The 23,632-nt window shown below is 46.0% G+C and overlaps 1 protein-coding gene across 1 annotated transcript in view; it reads left to right on the top strand.

Moving 5' to 3' along the window:
• The window catches only part of Klhl3 (kelch like family member 3), a 114,526-nt gene that overhangs the window by 13,187 nt on the left and 77,707 nt on the right, over positions 1–23,632 (top strand). The window contains exons 2-3 of the mRNA XM_028772063.1: positions 5,451–5,615; positions 16,106–16,212. Coding sequence (XP_028627896.1) covers positions 5,451–5,615; positions 16,106–16,212 — 272 coding nt within the window. The remainder of the gene's footprint in view (positions 1–5,450; positions 5,616–16,105; positions 16,213–23,632) is intronic.

Here is a 23,632-nt window from a genome sequence, read left to right as displayed (position 1 = left end):
AGAGAGGGTCCAGCAGCCTCATTTGGGGGTCATGAGCCAGAATGCTGCAGTGCTGTTGGGTGATGATGAGCTGTATCTGGGGTGAAAGGTCTAGGGGAGGAAATGGCAGGGTCTAGTAACTCTGTCCCTGGGCAAGTATCCTAGGCTGAGGTACTCATGCGTGTATGTGTATATGTACAAACATGGTCACATGTATGTGTGCACCTATGTACATATATATGTGTACACTTATGTGCATATGTATGTATGCACTCAAGTACATATGTGTGCACTCATGTATATGTATGTGTGCACTCATGTATATAATATGTATGTGTGCACTCATGTATATGTATGTGTGCACTCATGTATATGTATGTGTGCACTCATGTATATATGTATGTGTGCACTTATGCACATATGTATGGGTCACTTACGTACACATGTATGTGTGCACATATGTACACGTATGTGTGCATGCAAGTATATGTGTGTGCACTTACATACACATGTATGTGTGCGCATATGTACATGTATGTGTGCACATATGTACATGTATGTGTGCACGTATGTGTGCGTACACTTATGTACACATGTGTGTGTGTGTGCACTTATGTACATGAATGCACAGTGCCACTGAGAGTATAAGCTGCTGCACGGAAAGTTTGAGGACATTGGGAACCCACTCAGCTCTTGACTGGAATCTCGGATCAGATTCTAATCATCTCGGGGCCTCTGGCACTCTTTCTTTAACGTCTTACTCCCTGAACGTCATCTAGGAGCGTGCATCTTTGAGAAACCAGATTGGCTGTGTCTTCATGGGGCTGTGTCTGCGCAGGAGAAAGTGCTTGGCTCTTCCTAGTGTCCAAGCTGACCTCTGCAATGGGGGTGGGGAAAGGATTTGGGGTATGCTGGGGACATCAACAAGTCACTGTTCTTTCAGGGGGGCCCCATGTGAATCATATGTTGCTATTCTTTATAGGCAGACCGCATTTGAGACCCCTTTGTAAGGAGTGTTGTATGAACAGGCACATATAGAATTTATGAGCAGGCACATATAGAATTATTGGACTGTTTTGGAAGCTGGAAAATAAAAGAGAGCCTGGGACAGTCTCTGTGGAGAATGTGTCCATTCCTCCAGGACAGACAGTTTGGTCTATACTTTCACATTTTGTGAAGTGAGCTGATGGGTATCTGAATTTTTATGAGTTCCCCATCCAGGACCCTTAGAAGAGTCTTGGTTATTTCTATATTAACTCTTCTTATCTTGGCCTTTAAGTATCTTCAGACTGTGACTACACTATTTATAATGGATATTTGTATGCTGTTTTATAGTTTTGATATTTACCACAGGAATACAGATAAGGTTCTATATTAATATAACCCACATTGAAATATTAAAGGAAAAATGCATATCATTTTATTATTATTTATAAGACTATCTGGTAAATTGCAGTATAAATATGACTTAAAAGATTAAATAAAAAATAGGACAGAATCCTTCTCTCCCCTCTGCTCCCCTGTCTACTCTTTTCCCCAACCTACCGCTACCTCCTCTTTCCTTTCAATTTTGAGACAGGGTGTCCCTAACTCACTGTGTAGCCCAGGCTGATCTTGAACTCACAATCCTCTTGCTTTGGCCCCATGATGCGATTATGGAGATGTGCTACCACATTCAACTCGGATGTTTTCTTAACTCTATGAAATGCAATGCATCTAACAACATCCTATAATAAGCGCATGTAACGGGAAACATTAGAGTATCTTTGGAATGAGACCTGTGACGGGGATGTTCCCGACTGGGTTACACGGCAAGGTCCAAGCCGGCCTGCCATTATTTTGTCATTTTACCCAATACAAAAGCTTTCTCAGTAAAGAGATGTACAAAGATGAGCAGAGTTATATAATTCAAACTGGTGAAAAGGAAAAAAAAAACCCAAAACAAAAACCTCAAGGCGCTGGAGAGATGACACAACTATCTCTCTGAGTACTGGCTGCTTTCTAGAGGACCTGGCTGGGTTTTGATTCTCAGAACCTGTAGGCAGTTCACAGTCGTCCATAACTCTAGTTCTGGAGGATGAGATGCCCTCTTTCGGCCTCCACAGCTACTAGGTACACACCTGTGGGACATGGCCATACATGCAAACAAAATACTCATAGGAATAAAATTATTAAAAAAAAATAGACGCTAGACTTGGTGGCACAGGCTTATCATCCAGCTACTTAGGGAGTTGAGGCAGGAGAATCACACATGCAAAGCCTACCTAGGACATGTATACACACAAAGAGAGAGTGCACATGTGTGTGTTGTGTGTGTGTGTGTTTGTGTGTGTGTGTGACAGAGAGAGAGAAAGAGAGAGAGAGAGAAGGCCACAGAGGCCAGAAGGGATTTCAGGCCCCTAGAGTAGTGTTCCAGGTGGTTGTGGGCTGCTGTGCACTGGGAGCCGAACTCTGGGTGTGTGTCTTCACGAGCGTTAAATGTTCTTAAGTGCGGAGCCATCTCTCCAGCTCTGGAATGATACACTGATAATATAAAGTTTCTCTACAAAGAACATTTAGTTGAACCAATGGTCGGATAGTTTGGTACAGTGAGATCATTCAGTATGGAGGCTGGCGAGAAGATCAATTGTATAAATGTAGCTACACTGCGTAAATTGCAGCAACCATCAAATATACCTTTAAAAAAGGACAATTGGGGATGGAGAGATGGCTCAGCGGTTAAGAGCACTGACTGCTCTTCCAGAGGTCCTGAGTTCAAATCCCAGCAACCACATGGTGGGTGGCTCACGACCATCTGTAATGGGATCTGATGCCCTCTTCTGGTGTGTCTGAAGACAGCGACAGTGTACTCACATACATAAAATAAATCATTCTAAAAAAAAAAGAGTTTGTAAAAAAGGACAATCTATGTTACAAGATATCAAGAAATGCTGTAATATACTTAGGACAAGATGTAACAACTGTGTCTAAGATCCTCAGATAGAAATCCACAGAAGTGGGAGAGACATTAGGAAGGACCCGAGGAGCTGGAGACGTGGTTCAGCAGCTCAGGTCATTTCCCACCGTCCAGCCGTCCAGAGTTCAGTTCCCAGTACTCACATAATAGATCACAACCACCGTAACATTAGTTTTGGGGACCTGAAATCCTCTTCGGGCGTCTGTGGGCTGTTGCATACATGAGGTGCACGTATGTACAATCAGGCGCACACACACATATGCACATAATAAAAATTTTAAAGGACCTAACTAAATAGAGGGTATCCCACATTCATGGATAGGAAGAAATAATTTAAAAGGAATACTAGTTTGCCAGGCAGTGGTGGCGCACGTCTTTAATCCCAACACTTGGGAGGCAGAGGCAGGTGGATTTCTGAGTTCGAGGCCGGCCTGGTCTACAGAATGAGTTCCAGGACAGCCAGAGAAACCCTGTCTCGAAAAACAAAAAACATAAAACAAAAAACAAACAAACAAAACAAAAAAAGAAATACTGGTTCTGTAAATTCAGTTCGGTTTCTATCAAATGACTATATGACTATCAGGGCTTCTCATGGAACCTGATGAGCTGATATGAAAATTTGCAGAAAGGATAAAGGGACTAGAGAGACTACACAGGGTATTTCTCAAGAATAATGAAAGGCTTGAGGACTTAACCTGTCAGAAATTAGACATTACAAAGCTACAGAAATGACACAGTATTTGTATAAGCTGACCTATGCAACTGGCTAGAGAGTAAAAAAAAAAAAAAGATCACTGTGTGTTTGAAGCTTTGTGAACTAGAGAATGGGAAAACTAAGATCAATAAACAGAACCTGTGGGAAAATTTGAACTTTTGTTTGACACTGTGAAATAAAATCCATGATCTAATAAAGATCAAAAGTTAAAGATTAGATCTTTACTAGGAAGTAGGAAATACTTTTCCGGCATTGGGATGCAAAGTTCTCATCTTTGCTGTGTGTGTCCTCTTTCTGATCACATTTTCTGGCTTGAGATTCTTTTTTAAAAGATTTATTATATATACAGTGATCTGTCTGCATGTATGCCTGCAGGCCAGAAGAGGACACTAGATCTCATTATAGAGGGTTGTGAACCACCGTGTGAGTGCTGGGAATTGAACTCAGGACCTCTGGAAGAGCAGCCAGTGCTCTTAGCTTCTGAACCATCTCTAGTTCCTGGCTTGAGATTTTTTAATTATATTCTTGTGTGTATGAGTGTTTTGAGTGCATGCGGGTCTGCGTACCACGTGTATGCCTGTCAGAAAATAGTGTCAGAGCTCCTAATACTGAGTTGTATGGCTGTGGTGTGGGTGCAGGGAACCAACCTTGGGTCCTTTGAAAGAGCGGTCTTGAAAACATAGTTCTAACCATCTTTGTGCATCTCAATATTTACCTTTCTCTGTTCAGTTGATTTCCTTGGGCGAGGACTCCAAACAGCCCCAGAGCTCATTCAGGGTATGCTGAAGGGAAGGTCAGGGAGGGAGCTGAGGGGGAAGTCAGACTGGGCCTGGCATTTCAAAGAGGGATGAATCCCAGTGTGAAATCTCTAAAGGCTTCTAGGCCCTCTTAATAAAGCATCTTTGTTACTAGCAGTTTACACAGATGCAGGACCCTTGAGTAGGGGCAACCAAGGAGACCATCTTCAAGGGCTGAGAGCTGGGATGAACTGTAGGTTCTCAATTCTGCACAAATGGGAGGTGTCCGTCACCTCCTTCCCTTCACTGGAATTATGCGTTCCTAAACGCTTTCACACGTGAGCCCTGCTCTCCATGCTCTGACCACTGGGTTTTCTAGACGATAGATACTTTCTGTTTAACCATTGGTCCAGAAGGACAATTCTCCTAACTAATAGGTCTCCTGTACACTGCTTTTTTTTTTTTTAGAACCTAGATACATTGAATCCCTCTGCTAGGTCTCTGCTTTGGGAGGTTTTTCTCTACTAAACCTCCCTTGTGCTTCTGTAGCTCCTGTGGAAGTGTAATGCTTAAGAGTTGGTGTTTGTCCATTACTTAGTTCTCCTTCACTGAACTCTGAAATGTGAGGTGAGATAGACCGGGGACTGGCCTGAAACGTGTTTCCCATCACCAGTAACTGAAATACAATGTCCGTCACATATTGGCTCTCATTAAATTAAATGCTGAGTGAACCAGCATCCCTGTGTAGTGAGTGCTAGTGCTTACATCACTTCTCTTTTGGGGAAGGAAGGAAGGTTAGGTGAAGGATAAAGACCTGTCACAAAGTCACAGTGTTCGGTGGAAGAACCTGAGCCAGAGCCCAGCTCCCTCAAGAGGAACGTGCTGTGCACTGGAAGGTCCTGCGGAAATGCTGCAGTATTTCCTCCATGGCTGAGCCTTGGTTAGGAAGAACAGGCTGACAGAGATGCTTCCCGTGGGTGATGACCCCCATCAGTGCGGGGAAGGCACACAACCGGGCTTACTAATATGTGACCTCTCTTTCCCTCCCTCTTCCTGTTGACAGTGTCAAGCCGAGCCCTCAGCCCACAGCACAGGCCGAGGACGATGAGAAGAACCGGAGGACGATAACTGTCAACCCTGCCCACATGGGGAAGGCCTTCAAGGTCATGAATGAGCTGCGAAGGTACTCTCCTACCCTTCCTGTGTCCTTTCAGATGGAACCCGAAGGGTGAGCTTTATCAGGGGCCAAGAGTAGACCCCCAACACACTACCCACTGAAGTCTGACTCTCCTTTGCCTGCTCTCCATCTTCCCCTCTTTCAGACTCTGAGACTGAATCCTCCCCCTTGGTATTTGTTTGATACTACATTTCAGTGGCTCATCCCAAGGGGTGTTCATTCACGGTTAGAGCCGACCGTGGGGAAACCTGAGAACTGATATTGGAATAACTGAACGGTGACACACAGTTGCAGCCCAGAGATTGTAGCTGGCATGTATTTGGCTTCCCTCTGTCATTCCTGGGACTGAGTTTGGCTCAGGAAGGGAGCAACACAATTGGCTAATACTCCTCCCCTGAAATGTACATCAACCCTGTAAAGAAAGCCTGAGATGAAAGGGCATCTGATCCCCCAAGCTGAGCAAGGAAGGCACAAGGGCTCTTTGGAAGGCCAGTGCGCAGGTCTGGCAAGTGTGCTGCCAGTGGGTCCGGGCGCTGGGAGTGTGTTTCCCTGTACAAAGCCAATGAGCAGCAGTTCTTCCTGTTTCAGCTCCTGCCCAGGTCCTGCAGGAGTGGTGGCAGCCATAAGGCCAGGAACGCGAAAGGTTATTGAAAACAGCCTTGCAGCAAACGTGATAGAAGTAGGGGCGTGCCAGGCACCTGGAAGGTTGTAGGTGTGCACAGTTTTATTTATTCTTAAAGGATGAAGCAGAAACAAGGATGGAAATGAACTTTGGAGACATGGTGACATGGGTGACAGCTGAGTCAAGTCAGAGTTAAAGACACAAAAGGTAGGGGGGGAGGGAGGGGCCTTCGAGCCAGAGAAAATGCATATAGCCAAGAGAAGTTTTAGCGGAGATGGGGGACTGAACATAGTTAAACAGATGTCCTCTGACTTTTGTTTATTGTTGTTTGTATGCGTCTACACATGTATGTATGTATGCTGTGTGTGTCACAGCAGGATATGTATGTATGTATGCCGGTATGCAGGAGGGCATTTGTGTTACAGTGCACATCTATGCGTGGTGTTTGTGTATGTGTGTGTCACAGTGTGCTCCTGGGAGTTGGAGGGCAGCTCTTTTTTTTTTTTTTTGGTTTTTCGAGACAGGGTTTCTCTGTGTAGCCCTGGCTGTCCTGGAACTCACTCTGTAGACCAGGCTGGCCTCGAACTCAGAAATCCACCTGCCTCTGCCTCCCAAGTGCTGGGATTATAGGCGTGTGCCACCACTGCCCGGCAGAGGGCAGCTCTTAGTCAGTTCTCTCCTCTCACTCTTATGTGAGTTCTGGGGAGTGAGCTCAGGCTGTCAGGCTTATGTGACAAGTTCCTTTGCCCCTCAAGCCATCTTGAAGTTCTCCCTGTTATTTTCTCATTTCTCCTTTCTGCATGGTCCAGTATTTACCACATGCACACTCATGCACACTCACATTTACACACATTCATGCACACTCACAATTCACATACACACATATAAAACACATACACTCACACATGCATACACACTTCCACACACTCATGCACACTCACACATATACACATATACATACTCATGTGCACACAGAGGCATATGTACACACACATTCATTCACACCCATACTCAAATGCATTCACATATATAATCACATAGATGCATACACACTCACACTTACGCACACATACAACATACATGCTCACACACATACACACTCACATATACACTTACATACTTACACACATATATGGCAACATATACACTCACACACATGCACACATTCACAAACACACATGCATACACATACATACTCATACACACATACACAATACATATATTCACACACAGATACCACACACACACACACACACACACACACAGACACACACACCAAATTGAACAACACATGACATATTGTTGAATTTGTGTCGGGCTACCTGCTGGATTCCCTGGAAAGTCTGGAACTTGGCACTAGGGAGGGAGGGAGACCATGTACATGGACTCAGGTCTTCTGTCACCAAAGAATCTCTGTGAGGTGTCCTAGACACTGTGGGAACTACACATTTACCTCCTTAGGGTACAGATTGTGTCAGTCATCCAATTGAAGAGGAGTTTGCCTGTCCATCCAGCTGCAGCCCTCAGAACAGACTCACAGGAGTCTCTTGCCTCACCCTGGGCTACCACTGCCCTCACCTTTAAAGTTAGCCGTCATCTGAGCCTCTGTTGGTTACTGCCTCTCTTTTCTTTCTCCAAGAGCATCTGCTTGGCTTGAGTCTAACTACCCAATAGTCATACTGTTCCTTCTCCTTTAGGGCTCAGCGCTGCCAACATCTGAGGGATGCTAGCTCCTTCTAGACCCCAGGAAAATGGAGGCTTATACTCAAACGCAAACAAGCTTGAGAATGCATGTAGGCATATTAAATACTCCACTAAGGCTGACCAAAGACTTCCCGCATATGCTTGACTTACGCTCTCTCATGTATAGTGTTTGGGGAAGCACTGGTCTAAGGGCAATGGGCCTTTGGTGAGATTCGAATGAATGCTATTATCCTTTTTCTTTCTGTTTTGTTCAGATGAATCACACTGCTTATACTTGACTGGGGACACTTTTAGTTCAGGTTTTAGCATGAGTTGCCCCTGCCCTCTGTCTTTGCCTTCCTCTCCAGGCTGTATTCACTGCAGCAGAACTCAGAGAAAATGAGAATGACCAGTAAGTCACATACAGACGTGGCTCAGCGGTTTAGAGCACTGGCTGCTCCTGTGGAGGACATGGGTTCAATTCCCAGCACCCACATGGCAGCTCACAACCATTTGTGATTCTAGTTCCAGGGATCTGATGCCCTCTTCTGGCCTCCACAGGTACTGCATGTACACAGTGCACAGGCACGCATCCGATCAAAACACATCTATACACATAAAATAAAAATAAGGATTAATCTCTTTAAAGCCCATATAATTTTGTCAGTGGTACCTACGGATCAATCTTTGGAGAATCTCTTTCTTTTTAGCTTATCTCAGATCTGACATTCTTCTCTTAGTTCTATTGCTGAACACCCCTCCCCCCCCACATTACTGTTCTCTAATGCAGATCAAATGGGTAGATGGCATTCCACTTTTGGCTTATTTAAAATGAAAGCCAGCTCCCTGCTGATGGATCGTCCCTAATACCTCGTGTGAAAACTCACTTCTAGAAGCTAGCATACAATCAGGGTGTCCATCTCACAAGCAAAGACTCTGGTTTCAGTATTGGCTCTAGCGTGTACTAACCATGTGGCCCTGGGCAACTTAATCTTCCTGACCTCGCTCTTGTCAGGCATCATTGGAGGCTAATCACAGTACACTTCTTGCTGGGTTGTTAAGAGTTGTTAATAGGTGTGCACCATAGCAATTATTTCTATAGAATCAATTCCCAGAAATCGAGGAGATTTCAACAGCCTGGAGGAGAGTGGTAACGATGCCTTAGCTACTGTCGGGGCCCATGAGCCTTCCGTTGCCATTAGTTTGACGATACCGTAACCACCGTGTTCGGTTGCAAAGTGGGGCAGATCTGGTAGGAGAATCAAAGTCTTGCCCCTCAGGGACGCTTGTGTTCTTGTAGTATTGAGAGGCAATGTCAAGTCCCAAGACAGTTGAAGGCTGTCTTTTAAGAGGCTGAGAAGCATAGGTTAGGCAGGGAGAAGGGACACTGCATTATTGATCTGGGTGACTTTAATGGGATTTACTGGAGAGTTGGTAGGCAGGCTTTATTCCGCTGAGACTCAGAACTCCTCCAGAGTACCCAGGGGTCTGGGCTGGCTCCTCATGGTGTCTCCATGTCCCCGCCCTGGCTCCTCATGGTGTCTCCATGTTCCCGCCCTCACTTTGGAGCTATTTCAGTCCCAGCACACAGGCTCTTTGCAATTTATGAATCACACAACTCCTGAGTTTCCTAGTCTTTTTACTTCTGTGGTAGAGAATGAGCTGTTGGCATGGCAACCACTCAGCCCTGTCCCTCCTTCGAATATCAGTGCTCGGTTCTGGCTGTGCTTCTTTTGGTGTCAAACCGCTAGTAGCTGTGACTCCTGACCTAGAGACCAGCGGGTCAGGTCAGTGGAGGCAAGTCCCTTCTGGAGCCTTTCCAGAGGGGAGCAGGAAGGATGGAGCAAGCAGCCAGTGTTTACAATTCCCTCCGTCCCCTCCCTCTCTGTCCCTCCCCCTCCTTCCCTCTCTGTTCCTCCCCTCCCTCCTCCTTCTTCTTCTCCCCCTCCCCCCTCTCCCTCCCTCTCTCTCTCTTCCTCTCCCCACCCCTCTCTCTCTCCTGAAGCTTACTTGTGCTTGATAAACATGCATTATTTTACTGAGCACCCCCTGACCCCCTGTTGGTTTTCACGGCAAACTGCGCTGCTACAAGCAGTTCTATGCCCTCTTTTAAAAAATTATTATTTGTGCATGAATATGTTGCATGTAGTGAGTGTGTGTATGTGTGTATGTGCGAAAGAGGGAAGGGGAGAGAGAGAGGGAGAGGGAGGGAGAGAGAGAGTGAGGGAGAGAGGGGGGAGAGAGGGAGGGAGAGAGAGAGAGACAGACAGACACCTGGGGGCCCATGCCACAGTGTGTTTGTGGAGACAGAGGACAACTTTGTGGAGTTGAGCTCAGGTTGTCCTGCTCAGCCGGCACCTTTGCCTACGGATCCCTGTGGATCCAGCTTCTTTTCAGTTCTCGGGCACGATGGACCCATGACCATCTGAGCAGGTTGTCTCCGCTTTCCTTTCAGTAGCTGCTTCACGAGGAGATGACTAATGTGCCCTACAGTTCCCCAGATTAAACTGTGAAATTTAAGGCACCAACAGTCACCAGACCACTGTCCGTTTTAATAGTTTCATCTTTCCCAAAAGAAAGTCCACAGCGTACTTGGGACTTGCCTGCTCTGTCTGCAAACGCTGCCTTTTATTCCCCTTCCTTCATTCCCAGCAACCACTGGCCTGCCTCTTCTCTCTCTCTATTTGGTTGTTTTAGAATCATACAGTGTGTACTCTTTTGTGTCTGCTTCCTCTCAACTAATCTCTCTCTCTCTCTCTCTCTCTCTCTCTCTCTCTCTCTCTCTTTTTTCTGGATTTTGGAGTGTGTGCGTCCGTGGGTGTGCTAACACACATGTGTAAGGTGCATGTGCATATGCATGTGTGTGCATTTAGAGCCAAAAGACAACATCAGAGTCATTCCTGTTTTGAGACAGGGTCTCTCAGTGACTTGAAGTCACCTAAGTAGGCTAGGCTGGATGGCCTGCGGGCCCCAGAGGTTTGCCTGGTGTTACAAGTGTGTCCTCACACCTAACTTTTATTTATTTTTTTAAAAAAGAATTATTTATTTATTTTCTGTATATGAGCACGCTGTAGTTGTCTTCAGACACACCAGAAGAGGGCATCGAATCTCATTACAGATGGTTGTGAGCCACCATGTGGTTACTGGGATTTGAACTCAGGACCTCTGGAAGAGCAGTCAGTGCTATTAACCTCTGAGCCATCTCTCCAGTTCCCCCCCAGCCCCCCCCCTTTTGTATGTTCTGGATTTTGAAGGCCTGCTTCTAAGGCAAACACCTAATGAGCTAAGACATCTTCCAGTCCTTTTGTTTGAGATTTTAACTCTTGTAGTCAGGCTAGATTTGAACTCCTGATCCCCCTGCCTCCATCTCCTTAAGTGTGGGATTACAGGGGTGTGTGCGTGTGTGTGCATGTGTGTGCGTGAGTGCGTGTGTGTGTGTCTGTGTGTGTGTATGTGTGTGTGTGTATGTGTGTGTCTGTGTGTGTGAGTGTGTGACCACACTGCTTTATGTCATGATTTGTAATCCATCCAAGCTGTAGCACATGACAGCATTTCATCCTTTTCAGTGGAGAGTTGTATTTCATTCTGGGCAAGTAACAGATTAGGCTTTTGTCTACAGCGAGTACCGCTTGCCCTTAATCCTCAGGTACATGTCTCTGCATTACATGTGTCTTTGTTTCTTGGGTGTGGATATAGGGGTGGGGGGATATGGGGTGGGAGGATATCAGGGTGGGAGGACGTAGGGGTGGGAAAGATATAGGGGTGGGCCGGGCAGTGGTGGCACACACCTTTAATCCCAGCACTTGGGAGGCAGAGGCAGGCGGATTTCTGAGTTCGAGGCCAGCCTGGTCTACAGAGTGAGTTCCAGGACAGCCAGAACTACACAGAGAAACCCTGTCTTGAAAAACAAAACAAAACAAAACAAAAAACAAAACAAAACAAAACAAAACAAAACAAAACAAAAGATATAGGGGTGGGGGATGTAGGGAGGATGAAGGGGAGGGGGCTGTAGGCATGGGGGATGTGAGGGTGGGGGATGTAGGGAGGACATAGGGGTGGGATTGCTCTTTTCCAACTTCTCTAATTCCTCTCTGATATTTGTTATTAAATGTGATTTTGTTCACAGTGGGCATGAGGTGATATCTGATGACTTTCAGTTTCTCTGACAGTTGTGAGCATTGTCTCCTGTGATTACTGTTTACTTCACTGTCTTATTTAGAAAGATGTGTTTTGAAATTCCTTTGTCTCCATTTTAAAATTAGGGTTATTTTTCTGGTGGTTATTCGGTTGTAAGTTAGAGTTTTGGTCTTACATTCTAGATAGATGCCCATTTTTTGTATAAATGTTTTCATTCTAAGGATTGGAAATCCATATTTCCCAATGATGTCCTTTAAACTGCAAACGTTTTAAACATGGGCATCTAATTTAGCAGTTTTTTTCTTTTGTGATTTATGCTTTTGGTGTGAGAGCTAGGAGGCTACTGCTTTATCCGAAGCCATGATTTCTTCTACTAGGCTGATATTTCTGAGTCTAATACTGTGCCTCCACCCTCGTCACCCTCAGCTGCTGTTCCTGCCTTGTTCCTGAGGACTGGGGACCTGAACTGCTCCTTATGCTGGGCAAGCACTTTGCCCTGTGAGCCATCTCCCTGGCCCCTTAAGTCTTCACCAGTGCTCCATGACCTGGGAAATGACATAAGTCTTCTCAGCAATTAGTGGCATGATACCTGGCTATAAGCATGCGGTTGGGTTGCTGCTTCATATCATAAGAAAATCACTCCGAAGTAAGGCTTTGGAACACTTTGAAGGGAACACTGTATTTACAGCCTAGAGCTCTGCATTAAGGATTTGGCCTTCTGGTTTGGGCATCGCTTCCTTTCTTTGGATTTCACGGGCCAAATGCTGTTGAAGGCCAGCGAGGGCTTCTGGAGATCCTGTTGTCTCAGGACTTATGATCCTGTTTCTCTAGAGCAACTGAACCATTGCACTGGTGGCTGACAGTGGCTAAATGGGCTGCTCCCGAGGTGGCAGATGTGTAGCCTCTCTTCCATCTCTCAGCCACAACAGACTCATTGACTTCATCATCCTCACACAGAAGCCAGGCAATGACCAAACTACCATCAAACCACAGTCGAGAGGCATGTGTCCTCATTGCCTCCGCTCCTGTTGCTAGCGCTTTAAGGAAGAGATTAGTGGTGATCAGGGCACCACAGAAGGGGCTTAGGGACTCAGTTACTTGCTTTAAAATCCCATTTCCACTTTCCTGTGTGCCTCTGAGAAACGTAGTGATTTCTCTGGGCCTCGGTTCCCTCACTGAAGGATGCAGGCATAATAATCAGCCTTACCTGGGTGAGTTGGTTGTACAGAGGATGAAGTAAAATTGTTTGGAGGAGAAAGGCCTAGATAAGATAGCTCAGTGAATGATATTACATCAGTGACTTGGAAGGGTGATGGAAAAGTTCTTGGATTGGCAGGGTCTTCGGCACCTTTAAGTTCTCATATATCCATTTTTTTTTTCTATTTTGAGATGTTGGGGACTGAACCCAGAATCTTAAATATTCCAGGCAGGCACCTCCCCCCCCCATCTATACCCTAAGACAGTGACCTTCCAAATGCTGCAACCTGTCAACACAGTTCATGTTGTGGTGACCTTCCCCCAACCATGACATCATTTTGACTGCTACTTCATAACTATAATTTTTCTACTGATGCGAATTGTAATATAAATATTTTTGGAGATAGAGGGTTGCCAAAGTGGGTCATGACCCACAGGTTGAGAACTGCTGCCCTAAGGCCTATTTTACTTTTGTTTTGAGACATGGTCTCACTAGGCTAGCCTTGAACTGGAGACCCTCCTATCTCAGCCTTCTGGATAGCTGGGATTACAGGCCTATGCCACCAAGCGCAGTTCCCCATCACCCATTCTGTCAGCAAACGTGGATTGAGTCATTTTGTTTACTTGTTTCTAAAGATACAGGACTTACTATGTGGCAGGTATGTAGCCTAGTGTCCAGGATACAATATTACATATGCGAGTTTCTTTTCCAAGTTCACAGGGAAGTAGGGATGACTACCATGTAAAAAGATAGAAAGTTCTGGTTTGTGTGTATGTGTATGTATGTGCGTGTGTATGCATGTGTGTGTATGTGTGTATGTGTGTGTATGTGTATGTATGTGTGTATGTGTGTGTAAGTGTGTGAATATGTGTGTGTATGTGTGTGTATGTGTGTATGAGTGTGTATGTGTGTGTATGTGTGTGTGTATGCGTGTGTGTGTGTGTGTATGCGTGTGTGTGTGTGTGTGTTTAGAGGCCCATGTGTTGTCACACATGTGTACATACATGTGGAGGCCAAGAGGTCCGTGTTGGACATCTCCTTTAATCATTCTCCATCTCTTTTTTAATAGAATACCTTTAATTTTTTGATAATTTTATACATGCAAACAATGTTTCTTGACCATATGTACACCCAAACCCCCCTCCCAACTCCCAGGCACCCCAACATGCCCCGTCTCCCCTTTCCATCCTCTCGTTTTTTGGCTGATAACTGCTTCTTGTCTGAGTATTGACGTGTCTTGCTGATTCAGTCTTGTGTGGCTAATCATAGCTGCAGAGTTCACGAGAGCAAGGGGCTTGCCCGCGTCCTGAAGACAGAGCCTCACAGCAAGCTTCCCAGCCCACAGCTCTTAGATCCTGTTCACCTGTTTTCTATGACGTCTCCTGAGCCTTGGGCTGGGGACTGATGTACATGTCCCCGCTAGGACTCAACACTCAGTAGACACTTATTCCCAGCATGAGCAGTTCTGAGTCTCTGCCTTAAGTCCTTACCATTGTAGAGAAAAGGTTCTCTGGTCAGGGTTGATAGTAGCACTGGAGAGTGGTTATAAGCATGCATGTTTAGAAGGCTGTGGAACTGCATGACATTTAGCAAGTCAATAATACTAGGTTCCCTCCTAAAGCTTCTGGCCTCCTCAGCCATGGGCTTTTGACCAGGTTTGCAGCACCAGGCCTGAATTGGCTCCTGTGGTACAAGCCTCACATCCAGTTGGTTACCCCTGTACATACACACGGTGCCGGTCCTGCATCTATGGACAGATGTGTCATGCCTTGTGTGTTAGTGTTGCACTATACGTCTATGTCTTGTTTTTAGAGACAAGGTCTCTCGCTGAACTTGGAGCTTACATATTAGATTACATAGGCCAGCCAGCAAGCCTAGGGGTATTTTTGTCTCTATCTTCCTAGTGCTGGGATAAGAGGTGTGCATCACGGTGTCTGGCTTTTAAAAGTGGCCTCTTGGGGGATTGAACTCGGGTCCTCTCATGCTTTAAATAGCAAACACTTTACCAACTGAGTCATATCCTCGGCCCATAAGATTGTGTGTGTGTGTGTGCATGCATGTGTGTGTGTGTGTGTGTGTGTACACAAGTATATGAGGCTTTATTCGGAGGTCAGAGGAGGATATCTGGTGTTCTACTTTATCCACGACACTACCAATCTCTGATGGAGTATTCTCCTGGGACAGGGACTGAATTCGGAGCTAGACTGGTAGCCAGCAAGCCCTAATGATCTCACTCTCTTCACCCCCTCACAAGCTCTGGAGCTGCAGGCATGCTCACAGTCGCCCCTGACTTTATAAATGTAGGAGCGGGGACTCCGCACTGAAACCCTCATGCATATCCTCATGCCTGCACACCGGGCACTTTCACCCGCTGGCCGGCTGAGCTGTGTACTCGGCCCCAAACAGTGGTTTCCTTTCCTTTTCTTTTTCGGAGTACATGAGATTGAACTTATGACTTTATATGCTAGACAAGTGCACTACCACAAGACTTCATCTCCAGCCAGATTCTAAGCAATTGCAACAGTTAGAGTTTGCACAAGACTGTTGGGAACACAGTGTGTAAGAGTGTCTTTAGGTGACGGTGTTAAACCTGGAAGAAGCGCCGGAGTCTGACTTGTTTCTGACTAGTGTTGCATATACAATGGAGCTCCTAAGGTCTTGCTGATGGCATGCTCATGTCTCTTGGCATTATGTCAGTCCCCGAGCCACCCTTGTCCTTATTTGTCGCTGCAGAACTTGGGGATCAGGGTCCTGATGATAAACAAAGCAGCCTTGGGCCCAATAGACAGAGAGTAGTCGGGCCATCCTTTGCCTCTGTGCCGGGCCTCTGTACTGTGATCTGGGTGGGATGGGGGTGGGGGAGCATGGCGTTCATGCCGTGACTCTTTCTGTCACTTACAGTAAGCGGCTGCTGTGTGACGTGATGATCGTGGCAGAAGACGTGGAGGTAGAAGCCCACCGCGTGGTCTTGGCAGCCTGCAGCCCTTACTTCTGTGCAATGTTCACAGGTATGGCGAGAGTGCACAGCAACCTGAGGTGCTGGGAGAACACAGAGGGTGACTCGTGAGGTGGGGGAGAAGGGTGGGGGTGCAGGGGGGGAGAGGCAAAGCTATTCAACCTGTGCTCTGTGCTGTGGAGAACCGGAGGGAACTGGAGCCTCAGCCGGGCTCCCTCAGCTGGGCCCCACCGGGAACAAAGAGACAGGGTCAAAGTGTTCGTTAGTCTCAAGCATCACCATCAGGGTCACGTGGGACGCTTGTTAACTGTGTGGACTTATGTTCCATCTACTGGGCCTGCTGAGGGCTGAGGCAGAGAAAAGAGATTATGGGGACATATCCTCTGAGTAGGGCTTGGATTCTTTTTTTTTTTTTTTTAAAGATTTCTTTCTTTCTTTCATGTATATGAGTACATGATTGCCCATCAGATCCCATTACAGAAGAGGGCATCGGATCCCATTACAGAAGAGGGCACCAGATCCCATTACAGAAGAGGGCACCAGATCCCATTACAGAAGAGGGCACCAGATCCCATTACAGAAGAGGGCATCGGATCCCATTACAGAAGAGGGCATCAGATCCCATTACAGAAGAGGGCATCAGATCCCATTACAGAAGAGGGCATCAGATCCCATTACAGAAGAGGGCATCGGATCCCATTACAGATGGTTGTGAGCCACCATGTGGTTGCTGGGAATTGAACTCAGGACCTCCAGAAGAATAGTCAGTGCTCTTAGCCGCTGAGCCATCTCTCCAGCTCAGGACTCAATTTCTTGACACCTAGCCTATGCTTTCCCATGGGGACTATACCTTGTTCTCTGGTCACTTCTCCCAGGCAGGAGCTGGGAGCCCCCTGTAGCACCTGTAGCATGTGGAAGATGTTAGAAGAATAACCAATGTCTGCAGCACCTTTGCCAGGTTTTCAGGGAAAACCTGAAAGGTTTTCAAGTCGCCTTGCCTAAGGATCTCACATGGCTTATGCCTGGGCTGAATCCCTGAAACCGGCTGGCTGAGCTTTCCATTCTTGGCATCCCTCTGTACCACGTGCATGGATTGCTTTCTCCTAATGGCTGCCCCTGGAGGATGTCATCTGGGCTTGTGAGTCACCAAGCCTGGTCAGATGTCCCTGCCAACCACATGCTTTCTAAGTGACCCGTGCTTGCTCTGAGTGTGGTATCCATCCCCTTGCATTCTAGCCTGTCCCCTCACATCACTTGTGCGCCAGCTCTCATGCTGCGCACAGGCTCCCCTCAGAAAAGCCCCTCCTACCACCATCATAGCTCAACACAAAGGCTCTTTCCGCTCTATATTAGAACTACTTTCTTTTTAAAAAACTATAGCTGTCTGTTTTAAACCTGGCTCCTCATTTCTTGTGAAGATGTTTGACTTGTTTGTTACAATGTATCATGGTTTAAATATGCTTGGCCCAGGAAGTGGCACTATTAGGAGGTGTGGCCTTGTTGGAGTAGGTGTGGCCTTGTTAGAGTAGGTGTGGCCTTGTTCGGGTAGGTGTGGCCTTGTTGGAGTAGGTGTGGTCTTGTTGGTGTCACTGTGGGCGTGGGCTATAAGACCCTCATCCTAGCGGCCTGGAAGCCAGTATTCTGATAGTAGTCTTCAGATGAAGATGTAGAACTCTCAGCTCTGCCTACACCATCCCATGTTCCTGCCTTGATGATAATAGACTGAACCTCTGAACCTGTAAGCCAGCCCCAATTAAATGTTGTCCTTATAAGAATTGCTTTGGGGCTGGAGAACTGGCTAGGTAGTTAAGAGCACAGACTGCTCTTCCAGAGGTCCTGAGTTCAATTCCAAGCAACCACATGGTGGCTCAGAACCATCTGCAATGGAGTCTGATGCCCTCTTCTGGTGTCTGAAGAGAGCAATGGTGTACTTATATACATAAAATAAATAAATACTTACAAAAATAAGAGTTGCTTTGGTCACGGTGTCTGTAACTAAGACACCATGTTTTAAATGCTCATAGCATGACTCACATATTGTGTTAATGTGGGGATGAAGTGTCCCCTGCTCGGTTGTGAGCTTTGGGAGCCTGTTGTCCATGGTGAGTGTACTCTGTCCTTAACAGAGAATGAGTAAGGTCGGAGGAGGAGCTTTCGAAGAGCTGTGAATGCAAACAGTTTTACTCGGTAGAATCTAATATTTCCTACTGTAGTGCACAGCTGGGCAGGAGTGACCTCGTTGGAAGAGCCTTGATACTGTGCTGTAAGGATCCCCTGGCTCATCACGTGAAGGAGTGGTCTCAGCTTGGAGATGTGCCCCCTGAAGTACACCAGGCATCCTTGTCTCTCTTGAGCCAGGACAGGCTTTCTACCATAGAGCCTGGGAAACCTGCCATGCTTACCACCTGGGGGGGGGGTCTTGAGCCATCCTCCCTTCAGAGTGACCTCAGACTCAAGCTGCAAGGGCTTCAATTCCTCTCCCCTCTTTCCTTCACCCGAACCTAGTTATTTTAGAATAATTTATCTCATTTCTAATAGCTATTCAGGTTTCAGTATGCAGCTCGGTCAGTCACCCTTGGTGTGCGTGATTTCGCAAGTTCAGTATTGACAGAGGAGTCTGCTTAGAGACATAATGAAGGGTCGGCTTGAAGGAGCACGGCTGTGGGGCAGTAGAAATGCCTTAGCACACAGAACAGCTGGGGGAACGCATGCATCTCGGCCTGATCTTGGCTGAAGGGAGGAGAAAATTGAGAAAGGAAGGAGTTCTAATGCTGTGCGCAGCCCAAGCCCTGCACGTGACTCTGTATGCCCTGGCTACCCTCCATCCCTCACCTGTACTCGTCTCTCCTCCCTTCCTCTCACACACCATGATTACAGAAAGACAAATCAGAAAATGTGAGCAAGCAAAAGGCGAAGGAAAACCAAAACAGAAATGAACGCATGCATCACAGTGGTTAGGTGACTCTTTTTCAGATGCCCTGTTTATAGATATGTACATATACAAAATATCTTTGGACATAAATGCACTCACATATATTCAAATAGCCATGCTTTCATAAATACATATTGAAAAACTGCTATTAATCTGGAATACTCTTCCTCCCCATTCCTATTCTGCCTCACTCCCCTTCATCCTTCTTTCCGATTTAAGTATCAGTGCCTCGGCGGAGCCTTGCACAAGCATTAGTTGTGTCTTGTATGACGGTCCCTCCAGATTTCCTTGAATCCAGTTGTCACCTGTTCCCAGAGCACCTTACACTTCTCTTCAGTATTATTGCCTATCTGAATACTCCCTTAATCTCTGATTTTCCTTGTCAGCCATTGCTATATCTGCTTACCCATCACCTGCCATGAACAGGTGCTTGGTAAACTCTTACAGCTGCGGTTCCACTTCCACGAACTCACGCTGGTGACTGCCTAAGATTCCTTCCTAACTGGACATCCGTCCTCTCACTTGCTGGAACCCAAGTAACATTTTCTGTTACAGCTAATGTTTTCATGGGAATCTTTGTGTCTTAACCATTATTTACATTTCTAATCATTTTCTCAGAATAGATTCCTGTGACAGGAAGTACTTGGCTAAAGGCCATGCACATTAAAACAAGTCTATTTTTAGGTCTATCTATTTTGGGTGTATGAGTGTTTTGCCTGCATGTATGTACATGCACCTTGTACATGCCTGGTGCCTACAGAGGTCACAAGAGGCCTTTGCATCCCCTGGACCCAGAGTTATGGATATCTGTGAGCCACCACGTGGGGGCTGGGCACTGAGTCTCAGTCTGAACCTGGATCCTCTGTAAGAGGAACAAAAGTCGTAACTGCTGAGCCAGCTCTTCAGCCCCAGACAGGTACATTTTTGGAGACACAGATATTTCATACGTATACATATCTATAAGTATGCAGCTGGAAAGGGTAAGCCCCTGAAGCACGAAAGTGCATACAATTTTTTACTTTTCATTTGTTCACATTTTCTGATCTTCTTTTCTTTTGGTGAGACATCATTTAGACCCTCAGCTGGCCCGGCTTGTATGCCCCTTAGCACCACATAAGACTTGGGTGTGTTAGAGACCTCTTGGCTCTGCTTAAAACCTGGTAGAGGTTTAAAAAAAATCCCAAACAACATTGCAAAATGTTCCTGCTTATCAGATTTGGCTTTAAATGGCGTAAAGTCAACACAAACGGCCCAGGTGGCCCCTGTCTGTTTCTCTCAGCGTGTTCAAAGCCAGAGGAAAAGAAAATACGAGTGGCTTTGACAGAGGCCTGTGGCACAGTCTTTCAGTCAGGCTTAAATACTGCAGTTTTTGAATCCACACCCCAGACCATGTCTGCCCCATGGGAGACATCCATCTTGCCCACAAAAAGCTCCATGTCCTGTCTGGCGTGGACATGTAGCTTCATTGCTCTCACCACTTTCAGCAGGCTGTGCACTGCTCGTGCTTAAGTCGTGAATATGGAAGGCGCGAGACTTACTCATTCTTCCATCTTGCATGCTCAGACACAACCGGCAGCCTGGCCAACTCCTCTCTGTCTCCTTAAAAAGAGATTTATTATTTTTTTAAAATGATGTCCCCATGTGAGGATATGCACACATGAGTTCAGGTGTCCACAGTGACCAGAGGTGTGGATCCATTGGAGTTTTACAGACAGTTGTAAGCTGTCCAATCAGGAGCTGGGACTTGAACCTGAATTCTTTGCAAGAGCGTGTTTTTAACTGCTGACCCACCTGTCTAGTCACCTTGTTCTCCTTTTATTATGTCCTTTACCCTGGGTCCTGCATCCTGATGTGCTTTTATTCAGAGGTCTTCACATACATGTCCTCTAGATACATTGAAAAAACAAGCCTTCTTTTATGGTATTAAAGAAATTGAAGCCTAAGGGGTATTGTGAGCTCAGGGCCTTAGTTCTATCATAATGGCTAAAATAAAACACATTTGGGCTTTCAACCCAAACAAAACCTTGGTAATAACCTGGTTCCATTTTTCTTTTTTAGGATAAAAAAATTTATTTTTTTTTAAATTTATCTTTTCTCAAATCGTAATTTATTCACACAGGGGTTATAAACATAGAAAGGCAGGATGTGGGGAAGGGAATGACACTAGAGTGTGGGTGATCAGGGGGAATACAGATATCATCAGAACCGGGTATCGGCTAGGTGAAGGTTCAGGGGACAAGTCACTCTGACTCTGCCTATGACTCGCTTGTCCTTATCTAAGTTGGTATTGTCTGCCCAGGCTACCTATTTACAAGGTCTATGACTACTTGTAAATAGTAAAATTCCACAAAAGCTTGTAAATTTCCACAAAAGCTGCCTGCCTGTTTACATTAGCTTATAGCCATCTGTTTCAATGTTTTTCCACTGAGATCCAAGACTTGGTGTTAGTATACCTGTATGACAGGCCTATTGCTGATTTTAGGCCTATGGCTGATTTTAGGCCTTCAGTGTGTAAGCAGGGCTGCCCCTGACATCTCCTCCCTTCTCTAAGTATAGAAGGGCTGTGGCAATTTTAAACTTGCGAAGGCGGGGATAGAGGCCTGACCTCCAGTATTTGAAGGGGACCTGGTAATGGCTCCAGTCCCCCTGTCGTTGTCCAGTGAGGCATGAGTGCCATACCTGTCCCGATGTCTTTTTTCTGGAGAGGGGATACTTTTGACATCAACCCCTATGCAGTCAGGCTTGTCCCTCAGGGAACCCAGATAGATATTTTTACCTTTTATTTATATTCCCTTGCAGTGCTTAGCCTCGCAGCCTAAGCAAGAATTCAGATCGCCTGTCAGAGGGGGTTCTGGGTGGCCCCTCTCTCCTTGGTCTAGGGGCAGAAGTCCCCCCTTTTAGGTTGGGTGGAGATGGGTTTTGAAAACACCCTGTATAAAGTAACAACCTCATCTTGAGTCTCGTGGTCCTCCATAGCTAACTTATGATAATGTATCTGAGTAGGTTTTGCTACCAAATTATTTATCTGTTGTATCACAGAGTTAGTTCGCCTATTTGAGAGCCAGGGACCAGCGGAAAAAAGCAAAAAGAACCCAAATAATGGTCCCAAGATTGGAGGAAATAGGGTTGCCAACCTTGGAGAGGCTGAAAACCAATTCTTGTACCAGCATTCATCTGTCTCTTTCTCTGTCTGATTTTTCTTAGGGCCTTCACTACCTGTTTCATGCTCTCTTTAACCCTCCTTGTCTTGTCTATGTAAAGGCAACATTCTTCTTTAAGGGCTGTACACAGTCAAGAGCTGTACACAGCCTTTTCTATTGTAATAGAGTAAATCAAGTCCAATAAGGATCTTTGCGATTTTAGGAGGTCTCTTCAGACAGTGAAATGAGGGATTTCTTCAGATTAGTGATTTCAATCTCTAGCTGTTTGATGTTCTTGTCAGTGGCCCTTCAAAGGTCTGAGTAGTATAAGTTCGGAGGCCAGCATCTGGATTAGAACTTCTAACAGCAGACATCACGGGTGATTCATTTTTACCTGGGATGTTGCCTGAGTTAAAGCTCCTGGGAGTCCCTCTTTCTCTCGGTTTTCTGGGGTTGGGTGCTGAGCTGCCGCCTGTGACCTGCCCTATGCTCGGGCCCAGACCGGAAGTCCTCAGTTCCATTTTTCTTGACCCTAGTGTGTTATAGTCATTGATGGTGGCAATGGTGATGGTAATGGTGGTGGTGGCGGTGGTGATGACAGTGATGATGATGGTGATGATGATGTCATGGTGATGATGGCGGTGATGATGTCATGGTGATGATGATGTCAGTGGTGGTGATGGTGATGATGGTGGTGATGGTGGCAGTGGTGGTGAGGGTGATGGTGGTAGTGGCTATCACAGTGGTAGCAGGTGCCATTCTTAGAGTGGAGGGAAAATGTTAGGTATCTTTATGGCTACACAGTAATTTTCTTCTGTTACTACCTAAGCAGGCAGAGGAAGGATAAGGTTCCATGGGGTCTGGATGCTGGGGTGACCTTCCTCTCTGTGACCTAGCCTTTATGCTCTCATTGGCTCCTTTGTTTCTTACCCAGCCTAGGTATAAAGGCAGGACAGGAGATATCCTTATTTCCCAGGAGATGGAAGTTAGACTTTGGCAGTAAAATCACTCAGGTCACCGACTATGGAGGACTGGCTAAGATTCAGGGAGAAGATAGAGTATTTCTTTTTGCTGTGTGATGTTAACAACTGAAGTGGCCTTAAGAGCTCAGCTCTAGCCTACTGACTTGGCAAGGAACATCTTAGAATGATGATGATGATTAAAAACACCATCTTAACACTCGTGAGGGGTCACAAGGTCTTTTTTGTTTTCCTTCTGCCTAGTGCACAGGATTAAATTACAGTAGAGATCATTCAAGACAGGAAGAAGGGAGAATTCTATAACACAAGGGCTCTTGAACACAGCCTTTTCTTCCCTGCAAGGACATGTTCTTCAGAGACCTACTGCTAATAAACTGTTTCTCACAATCAAGGCTTTGTTTGCTTAATATATGATAGGAC

The sequence above is a fragment of the Grammomys surdaster genome, unplaced genomic scaffold, assembly GCF_004785775.1.
Source record: "Grammomys surdaster isolate TR1022 unplaced genomic scaffold, NIH_TR_1.0 211, whole genome shotgun sequence".
Lineage (NCBI taxonomy): Eukaryota > Metazoa > Chordata > Mammalia > Rodentia > Muridae > Grammomys > Grammomys surdaster.
The sequence above is the reverse complement of the archived record's forward strand: the minus strand, read 5'-3'. Positions and strand labels throughout refer to the sequence as shown.